General features: G+C 35.7%; 1 protein-coding gene across 2 annotated transcripts; it reads left to right on the top strand.

Annotated features, from left to right (window-relative positions):
* The first annotated feature begins 2,196 nt into the window (after positions 1-2,196).
* LOC107785975 (pto-interacting protein 1) lies at positions 2,197-8,731 on the top strand. Of its 2 annotated transcripts, none has more exons than XM_016607412.2 (8): positions 2,197-2,474; positions 4,343-4,466; positions 4,994-5,244; positions 5,334-5,460; positions 7,470-7,743; positions 7,891-8,023; positions 8,123-8,209; positions 8,397-8,731. In XM_016607412.2, the coding sequence occupies exons 2-8, from the start codon at positions 4,385-4,387 to the stop codon at positions 8,523-8,525; spliced, it is 1,083 nt and encodes a 360-aa protein (XP_016462898.1). In that variant the 5' UTR covers positions 2,197-2,474; positions 4,343-4,384; the 3' UTR covers positions 8,526-8,731. The 2 variants fall into 2 exon arrangements, with proteins under 2 accessions (XP_016462898.1, XP_016462897.1); XM_016607411.2 differs by having other exon boundaries at positions 2,205-2,474; positions 4,353-4,466.
* The last annotated feature ends 1,823 nt before the right edge of the window (positions 8,732-10,554 follow it).

The following is a 10,554-nucleotide window of genomic DNA, read 5'->3' as shown; positions in this document are numbered from 1 at the left end:
CTACTGTATAATCTATATATACCAGCTGGAAAAAGTAAATAGTAAATTTAGCTGAATATTTGTGTGTAAGATCCCGTTTAGATCAAGTATCGTACTTGTGAATTTCTATCTAACATGAGGGGACTAGCTATTTTCATGTATGACTTTTTCCAAATACTTTTTAATTAACTTTTAGATATATCACTTTATGTTACTTTATATAGAACTTCTAAACATACAAAAATAAAACAATTAATTTTTAAAACTTGAATAAAAATAAATATTTGATCCCATTCTTGGAACAAGTTCCATACTAGTGAAGTTTTCACAACATTATTCAAGGGACGAATTGCTTTTTCAAGAAAAAAAATTAAAAATCTATACTTTTAGATATATAATAGTTAATAATACTCTTTATATAATTTATAAACATAAAAATAAAAATTAATATCTTAAAATAATGCCAAAGATTAAGGTTTAATTACCTCTATCTGAAGTCTGAACCTAATCATTTATTTTAAGACGGTGGAAGAACTAAATAATTAGGAATAAGTATTCATGAATTATTAAAATATTAGAGGACGACTGCCGATTATTCATGCCAAAATTTACTATACGCCAAAATTACTTGATAGAGGAATATCTCTCCATAGATTGCTTTACAAGAATTATTATAATAATAAATAATGGTCAAATATAAAGATACCAAACTGATAATAATTTTATTATATTCTCGAACTTATTATATTCTTACTTTAAGAATTGGTATTCCATTTGTTTATCATTTAATGAGTAATGACTAACAAACACCCATGTGACGTCTCATGCCTCACTTCGAATATTATGAATTGGGAAAGAAAAAAATAAAAAAATTACAAAAAGATTATACCCTCAGCTGTCTACAATTATTATGTATTTGTAATCATTTTCCAACCTAATCGGTCTAATTTTCAATCATTTAGGTGGCATTTCTTATTATTTTTTTATACGAAAATGTTATACTACTAAACTTCAATTTAATTTCTTTTTTCTAAAAGAAGTTGAAATATAAATTGTTCAATATTAATGAAACTCCCAAATATTAGTGTGTGGTTGAGGCATAAAAGTTACAAATGAAGAATTCCTTAATTTGAATCTTAGCTACAACACTTAAGTATGATCTCATTTGCTCTAATTTAGGTGAATAGTTTTACCTACCTGCAATACTCGTAAAGCTATCCAATTTTATATGTTTTGTTTTGAATTTAATTTTCTAAAATAGTAGGTATATACACGAAAATAGACATCGGAAAATTTATTTAACTTTGGTTATATTGTAGCAAAGCTCGATAGTGCTTCGATTCAATTTAATACAATGGAAGATTTTAAGCACTCAAGGGTGTGGTCTAGTGATCAATGAATGAGTGAGAAATATGGGGTCTCAGATTCAAATCCCAGTCGAGGCAAAAATCACTAAGTAATTTTTTCTCTATCTGTCCTTGGTTTATAGAGTTACCTATATGGCCAAGCTAAGTTCAAATTTCGATTGGTTCGATTCGATTTATGTTCATTTGGACAGAGATCGATTTGGCTCGAGTTGACACCCAAATTAGTTAAAATATGCGCAAATTAATTCATATACCATCTTTAGAGTAAAGTTTTGCAAGCTTGCTTGGAGCCGAGGTTTGAAAACAATCTCTCTATCTACATAAGGTAGGGGGTAAGGCTGCGCACTCACTACCCATAGAAAGATAGCCTATAGACTCAAGTAACCAGCTCGGTGAAAACAAACCTCGTATTAAATGTGAGTCAGTTGACTTCGATTAGACCAGACCGCCCCCAAAGAGGAACGTGCCCATGAGGTCACCACCAAACGTTATAGATAAACCTACTAAAGAAGAAATTGAGTATATCATAGGATAGCTGACCGCACCTTGAACTAGCCCATACACCAACTACACAAGTGGTTGTACAATGGAAGATTGGTCATGCTAAGTTCAAATTTTGATTAGATCGACTTGGCTCGACTTGACACCCTACTTATCCAGCGCAAACTACTCGATAAAATAGTTAAAATGTGCACAAATTAATTCATATACCATCTTTAAAGTTAAAAAAAAATTGCTCATCAAAAAAGAAGAATATATTTAACAAGAAACTTGTGAATTGAATGATTGGGAAAAAAAACAAGAAAAATAGTATTTTTTGCATTCTTTTTAATAGAATACAATTATTGTGAAAAAGATAAAGAGGGCATATACATAACTGTGTGTGTGTGTGAAAGAGAAGAAGTCAAGGCCAACAAAAGAGACAGAGCAACTAGCCAAAGCTGCTCTCTTTCCTTTACACTGTTTCCGTTTCTATTACTTTTCTCACTCTGATTCATTCTATTCAATACAGATATTTCTATATTTGACTCCTTTTATTAGTCTCTCTTCCATTTCTATCTCAGTCTTCAGATCACACACAACCAATTTTCTCATCGCGCGTTGTTTTCGAAGCCGATTGCCTCTAAGGTTAGTCCTCGTTAATTTCCCCCTTTTTTTAGTCTATTTTTGTTCGACAAAATTACGAGATCGTACTGATTTATTATTATTTTTGCACAATTATGTATTAATTTGTTATATTCGTGTGATAAATTTACTGTCATTGTAGTTTATTTCAGTTACCTGTCATAGTTTGAGGGTTGTTAGATTAATTTTTTTTAATAGGATTTAATTTATATGCAATTTACTGTGATTAAGACAAGAGGGTTGCTCTGATGGTAAGCAACCTCCACTTCCAACCAACTCCACTTCCAACCAAGAGGTTGTGAGTTCGAGTCTCCCCAAGAGCAAGGTGGGAAGTTCTTGGAGGGAAGGATGCCGGGGTCTATTTGGAAACAGCCTCTCTACCCCAGGGTAGGGGTAAGGTCTGCATACACACTACCCTCCTCAAACCCTACTAAGTGGGATTATACTGAATTGTTGTTGTTGTTGTTGTAGGTGGATACGTATGTATTTCAGTACCTGTCATAGTTTGAGGGTTGTTAGGATTAATTTTTGTAATAGGATTTAACTTATATGCACTGACACTGTAATGAATTTTTACAGCATTAGTGTAATTTAACATGTTATAGCAGGTTCATGTTTATTCAAGGTTATCAATTAATTATATTAAATAGAGTTATCTGCAATTACTTTTTTAAGTGATCTGGTTGTTGAGTATTTATTTACATTTTCAGTACATAGAACTTCAACTCTTTTTAATAATCGTGCTGTTTCGAGCTTAGATTAGTGTTAATGTATTTGTTTTTTTTTGTTTGAGGGTTATGAGATTGTAATGGACTAGTGAAAAGTGAGGGAAGATGCGAGGAATGTATTTGAAGTGACTTAAAGAAAGGAACAAAAGTCTTTATGGAAATGAAAAGGGATTTGATAATGGTTGTTTTCCTTTCTATTATGTTCCTTTGTTTGAATATCTAAATGAGGGTTCAAAGCAGTTGTCTTTCTGGGTGCATTTATGCTAATAAAGTGACTTCCTTTTTGTATCTTATAAAAGCGAAGATACCAAAAGCTTGCTCTTTTGATTAGTTTCAATTATGAGTATCGGGGAAGGATGTAGGCTATAAGGTATGGGTTTGAACCCAGTAGTTTTGGCTCAAAACTTGTATATATGTTAAGAAATTCATTTAATCAGATCTCAGTTCTAGACTTGAGGTTGCTGTCCTAGAATCCAGAACACATAAAGTTCAAACCCTAAATCTGCCTCTAAATTGAGCATGACAATTCCAGAAAATAATTTGTAAATCCTATGTTATAGTGACATTTTCTCTAGAACGCAGATAAAGAAATATAACTATGGGAGATTGAGAAATGGGGATGTTAAGGAAAGAGTTGATGCTTCTCTTGATGCCAACTCTTTAATATTCTAGGTTCATATGATGTATGTCCTAATCGTTTTACCATATTTGCTGTCATATATCCACTAAAATGCATATTCGTCGGTCATCACAAGGAGACCATGTCATGTAAGTGTAAATCATGTAGGTTTATACATTAAAATATCCATTTCCGTCTTGATTAGCCTATGACGTTGGTTTTTTTTTCCTCTATGATATGTTGATGTGCTTAGTTTCTGCCTTTTTCCATGAGTGCCATACAAACATTCATTATATGTCAGTAGAAGCATAAGATAACATTTTAATGTTGTTATTGATCTTTCACCTGGCCTGCTTGATATTGTTGATGACATTGGGTGAACATTTTCGATTTATGGGGAGAGCAAAGGAATTACTGTGTTTCAGAAAGCTTTGGATTAATGGATTTTGTATTATAGCACTGATTGAGAGTCCTTTTATGTGTTCTTGAGACGCCTTATATAACTTCTTTAACTTTGTTACTAGTATTTTCCAGTATATCTCGAGGGTATAGGAAGAAGGAAAACTATGGGCTGCTTCGGTTGTTGTGATGATGATGACATGCACAAAGCTGCTGATCATGGACCCTTCATGACCAATAATTCAGCAGGTCAATTTCCTCCTTGTACTGTTTTCTTTTTGTAACATCACAAACTATGGGGAATGATAAGTTTGGCCGCAAGGGAGGGCGGGCAGGTAGTGTTTTTACTCTAAGTATCTCCGGGATTGAAGCTCAATGTTGACCACTGAGCACTGAGATATGATTTATTGTCAATTGAGTTAGGAAGAGATAATCTAATCTCGACAGCAGGTTTATAAATAAACTAGTTCCAGCATCTTGGAAGCTCAAAGATTGTGATGTTTGTATTTAGTGTCTTTGTGATGACACGGTGTGGAACAGATGCATATTGTGCAAACATGTTTCTCACCTCAATCTTTCAATTTAACCATATTAAACTGATAAATAATCAGTTAAAACATGTAGTGTTTGGTTCATTGCTTTGGCTTTACTCTTATTCTATGGAAATGCTTTCTTTAGATAGTGTCCTGCTTCAGTTTACTGGGAGTTTTCATTTTTATTTTTTCCGATAGGATTTCTTGTTTTCACTCCTTACTAACCGGAGAAAAATCTTTTAGGCTATAATGCAGGGCAGCGTGCAACAGAAAGTGCGCAGAAGGAGACACAGACTGTGAACATCCAGCCCATTGCTGTTCCTTCTATAGCTGTTGATGAGTTAAAGGACATCACAGACAACTTTGGTACAAAAGCCTTGATAGGTGAGGGATCATATGGAAGGGTATACCATGGTGTCTTGAAAAGTGGGCGGGCTGCAGCCATTAAAAAGTTAGACTCGAGTAAGCAGCCTGATCGAGAATTTCTGGCGCAGGTCAGGTCAATTGGATTGTCCTACTTTGACTAACCTATATTATACATAAATTTCTTACAGTTGCTTGGATATGATGTAACCCGTTGCAGGTTTCTATGGTATCAAGATTAAAACATGAAAATGTGGTTGAATTACTCGGTTATTGTGTGGATGGTGGTCTTCGTGTGTTGGCCTATGAGTATGCCCCAAATGGATCTCTTCATGACATTCTTCATGGTTAGTTTACTATAAGCTGTTGTCGAGCTATTCTATGTTTTTCGAAGTTCATGTATAAACGGGTCAAATTCAAATTAAATCTCGTGACCATTCGTGCTAGATTGTGTCTGGAAATGATTGTAAATTCCAAATCCAATTAGGTCATGTGTACATAGCACCCATTTTAACCACTTTATTACTGCTTTTTCAACCCTCAAAAAGCGATCAAAAATCCTCCCAGCTTTATCCTCCTTTCTTGAGGGACCTTGACTTGGCTTTTTTTTTTTCCTGACATGTGTCGTGAAAGTGTTAAGTAAAGTTTCTCTAATCAAGAGTAAACTTGCCCCAAGACTTCCTCATATACTGTGCTAAAGAACCCTTAAGGTTTTCCTTCTTACTTTCAGATTTTATTATTTGCTTTTTGCTATTGTATACTTGTATATGCTTTTTGTTCTTTTGTCCTCTCTCTAAAACATATTCCATTATAAGTTCCATTTTTTACATAGTTTGACTATGCAGATAGGGAAAAAGCTAATTTTACATACTATTTGTTAGTGATAGAACTTCAGAAAATGATAAGTGGGTTAAAATGAAAAATGTCTACATAGTAAGTTTTAAGTTCCTCAGGTCGAATGGCTATCAATCTTGGCTCGATGAGAGAAGGGTTGAACTCATGCTTGCCTTAATTGAACCCAGATTTTGGTAAATTGGCCTTCCATGTAAAATTCTGTCCAATATAATTTTTTGCAAGGTTGTTTTAGAACATTTTGGGACATCAAAAATTGGATGGGAAGTGTGCATTGAGTTGAGAGAGAGGGTACAAGGGATACCTAAAGCTAGAATGTCATTGCTTCTTCTTTATCCAAAAAAAAATGTTATTGATTCTTTTTTCTCTATGGTCCTTCCATTCCCCTAATAGTTTTCTTTTGATAGTATATAAACTTGAAAAGATTGTTTGCCACAAAGGTTATTGGACTTGGCCCACTTTATTGGTCAGAGATCAGGAGGAGAGACAATCAAGGAAAGAGGGAGAGGCAGGGAGCTTAAAGTGGCTTCCATATCATGTTGGTGAAGCTTCATAGAGTTCCCTTTTGAGGGAGGGAGGGAGGGAGGGACAATATATTCACGACCCAATGCAATGAGTGGAATTTGATCTGAGTCTATTATTCTTCCAAATCCAAATCTAACCCACCTTCTCCTTGGTTTAATTTCAGTCATTGCCGCTGCTCCTTAAGGTATTAGAAAAGGGTAAACTCCTAGTAGTTTGAAAATTGATCATTATCCTGCCAAGTCCATTAAATCCTTTCCCCTCTCTCTACGTAAAACTTAATTTATGAAATCCGGTCTAAAGGTGCTTTAGGGTCGTGATTTACCCACCCATTTCCGCTGTCAATAAAACTTCTATCCATTTCCGTTGCTTTTTAAACAGAAATTGTTGTCATTTGCTAACGGAACGTGTATCTCTGTTGAACAGAGCAAAACCTTTACATGCCTTTATTTTGTTTCATTTTAAAAGGGCAGCCCTGTGCACGAAGCATCCCTCGTTCATGTAGAGTCCCGCAAAGGGCCACACCCCAAGGGGGTGTAATGTAGTCAGCCTACCCTGGGACAAGCATCACTGGCTGATTCCACGGCTCGAACCCGTGACCTATAGGTTCATATGGAAATAACTTTACCGTTGCTTTTTCTGGAAGTACTGATGTCTATTTCTGTATATATTCCTGTTTCATTTGGGAGCTTTTGATTATGTGTCTTCTTCTTTATGTATGGCTGATCATACTCATATTTTGACCTTTTGGAACAACTTTTGATTGTGGTGGTCTTGTCTCACCGAAGTTAATGTGTCAGTGCGTCTCATAGCTAATACTGAAAACCATTTTGACTGCCTATTTTTAGGATATTTATTGTAGCGGCCTCCTTAAACTACCTAGACTATAAATTATTAATATGACTAAACTGACAGTTTCATCTTTCCTAATTTTGCTTATCTAGCCGAAAAATGCAAATAAGTTTTCATTCTGTGGTTGCAGGACGAAAAGGCGTGAAAGGTGCACAACCAGGGCCAGTATTGTCATGGGCACAACGAGTTAAAATTGCTGTTGGGGCTGCAAAAGGGCTAGAGTACTTGCATGAAAAAGCACAGCCGCATATCATCCATCGTGATATTAAGTCTAGCAATGTTTTACTCTTTGATGATGATGTTGCTAAAATCGCGGATTTTGATTTATCAAATCAAGCTCCTGATATGGCAGCACGTCTTCACTCTACACGTGTTCTTGGAACCTTTGGTTATCATGCTCCTGAGTGAGTCCAGTTCTTAATGTGTAATACAAATATGCAATGAACTTGGCTAATTGACTAAATAAAGGAATTTTAGCTCATGTTTCATAAGTAAAAGGCCAAAGGGTCATTCATTTTTATGCTGATTGGAATTACCTCCTTGTGTTGCAGATATGCAATGACTGGTCAGCTGAGTTCAAAGAGTGATGTTTACAGCTTTGGTGTTGTACTCCTTGAACTCCTTACTGGCCGTAAACCTGTTGATCATACATTGCCACGTGGCCAACAGAGTCTTGTGACATGGGTATAGCCTTAAAGATACTGACATTACTATATCTGATGCACCATTTGTTAGCTGAATTCTTTTGATTTGCAATTAACGTCTCATACCATTTGTAATCAGGCCACACCAAGACTTAGTGAAGATAAAGTGAAGCAATGTGTTGACGCGAGACTGGGTACAGAATACCCTCCTAAAGCAGTTGCAAAGGTATGTCACTAGAAGCAGAAAGTGCTTGACTACTGCAACTATAATTATGCCTCTTCTCCTAAGTTATGTTGATTAAAAATGTAACTCAGCATCTAATTCAGGAGAAGATGGAAGAACATTTTGTTCTATTCTTTCATGTCTTCTTGATTTTCCTAATTCCCTACTAAAATCTGCATGGCTGAAACAGATGGCTGCAGTTGCTGCTCTGTGTGTGCAATATGAAGCTGATTTTCGGCCAAATATGAGCATTGTGGTAAAAGCTCTTCAACCTCTGTTGCATGCTCGATCTGCACCTACTGAAACATCAAATATGTGAATTCTCTCCTTTCCCGCAGCCGCTACTGCATGAAATGATAACAATTAAGATTTGTTTTGTTGAGTTGAAGATGATATTATACTACGAGTAGTAGTTATTTGGGAAATCAGCGGACATACTGTGATTCCCTTGCTTTTTCCCTGGTCGATTGAATGTGTATAAATTTATAAATGCACTAATGGAAGTAGCTTTGCCTATTCTTTTCATGGATTGTTATTGATGTCTTGACCCTTGTGGCCCGACCCTTACGCATAGTGGGAGCTTAGAGCACCGGACTGATTTTTTTGTTATTAATGTCTTGAGTATCCTACTATCAGCAAAGCGGATGAACGAAAGCTGAAACTACGTAGTTTGAAACTTCGGCTTTTCCACCATTGCCAAGATTCTTTGTACTGATTATGTCACAGTTGTGTTTAGCATGAGGAAGAATATGATGTGTGGGGATTGGACTTATACTCCATATAGTATTAGTGGGGTGGCTACTGACAACTACTTTTATAATGATTTAAGTTGAAGCATTGAAATAGTAATATAAGGTGCCGACTCCAATAGGCGATAGGCCCCGGGCCTTTGGTTCAATGGTAAGGACACAACACGTTAGAGAGGGTAAGTGCATGTTACGGGTTCGAATGGGAAAGACTTAGTAGTATTTAGCTAGCGTTTGGACATAGATTTAGTTGAAACTTGAAAAAAGGTTAAAATAGCACGGTATAGCCAGTTTTCGGACTGATCATTCAAAAATAGCCAGCGTTTACCAAGTCAATAAAAAATAGCCACTATTTTGCTGTAGCAGAGACCGATCCAACATAATATACTGGAGTTCAGTGCACCTCTGTATGAACTCCAGCATATTATGCTGGATCGGTATACTTTGCTGGCTCCAGTATAATATACTGGAGACTGGAGCACCGGTGCTCCAAACTCCAGTATATTATGCTGGAGTTCTAGTGTACTTATGCTGGAACTCCATTATATTATGCTGGAGCAACATACTTATCTTGGAACTCCAGTATAATATGCTGGAGTTCAAGTATACTTATGTGGAACTCTAGCATAATATACTGGCATATTTTCCGGGTTTTGAACAGTGTTTTCGCTCAAATTTATCTTTACATGAAAAGTGGCTAAATTTTGATTACTTTGAAACTGGGCTAATTTTGAACGACCAGTTGTAAATTTGGCTATTTTTGAATTTCACCCTGAAAAAGAAGTGTTCTTAAAGTTGGGTTGAAAAATAGTTGTTTGGAAGTGGAAATGTGTTTTCTATTTGAAAAAAATTAAAGTTTTGTGCGAAATTTTTTTTTATCTAAAAAGTGTCCTAAACTAGTTTTTGGGAATTTGAATTTTTTTTAATTTTTTTTTCTTTCAAAAATTGATCATATTCCATGAACAAATAATATTTTGAATTATTTTTTTTTTTTGAAAAAACCCAGCCAAAATCTATTGCCAAACGGGAGTTTAATGTAAGAGACTTGTGCGCCAACTGGTACTGTATTCAACTTATATGCGATTGAGACATAATTATTGTTGTTATAGGTATCGGGTCCAAGAAGCAAACCAGTAGTCCCAAGAGGTCTTTATTGTCTTTCCTGTAATGTTGAAATTTGGGAGGCAATAAATGGACTACTATTATATAGACCTAAATGGCTAAATATGTGAAGATTAGCTAGCTATTAATCAATGCAAGGAGAATACATCGAGATGGCTGTTTCATTCCCAAGCAAGTAGATAGACAAGCAAAGTCTTGGCAATAGTGAAAGCCCACCCACTACCCTCTCAAAATTGAATGCTAATCTTTAGTCTTGGTGTAATCGGTAAAGTTGATGTCATGTGATCAGGAGGTCACATGTTTGAGCCGTGGTAACAACCTCTTGCAGAAATGCAGGGTAAAACTGCGTACAATAGACCCTTATGGTGCGGTCCTTCCCTGGACTCTGCACATAACGGGAGCTTAGTGCACCGGGCTACCCTTTTTTAATCTTCAATCAGTTCAGCTGCATGGAGTTTGTTTCAGTTGACTAGTTGAATA

The sequence above is a fragment of the Nicotiana tabacum genome, chromosome 11 (assembly GCF_000715075.1).
Source record: "Nicotiana tabacum cultivar K326 chromosome 11, ASM71507v2, whole genome shotgun sequence".
Lineage (NCBI taxonomy): Eukaryota > Viridiplantae > Streptophyta > Magnoliopsida > Solanales > Solanaceae > Nicotiana > Nicotiana tabacum.
The sequence above is the reverse complement of the archived record's forward strand: the minus strand, read 5'-3'. Positions and strand labels throughout refer to the sequence as shown.

What these genes read in the sequence shown, in the direction of transcription:
- LOC107785975 (XM_016607412.2), top strand. Translation starts at nt 4,385, where the DNA reads ATGGGCTGCTTCGGTTGTTGTGATGATGATGACATGCACAAAGCTGCT. An exon ending in CATGACCAATAATTCAGCAG is followed by an intron (nt 4,467 to 4,993) that starts GTCAATTTCCTC and finishes AAAATCTTTTAG; the next exon opens with GCTATAATGCAGGGCAGCGT. An exon ending in CTCCTAAAGCAGTTGCAAAG is followed by an intron (nt 8,210 to 8,396) that starts GTATGTCACTAG and finishes TGGCTGAAACAG; the next exon opens with ATGGCTGCAGTTGCTGCTCT.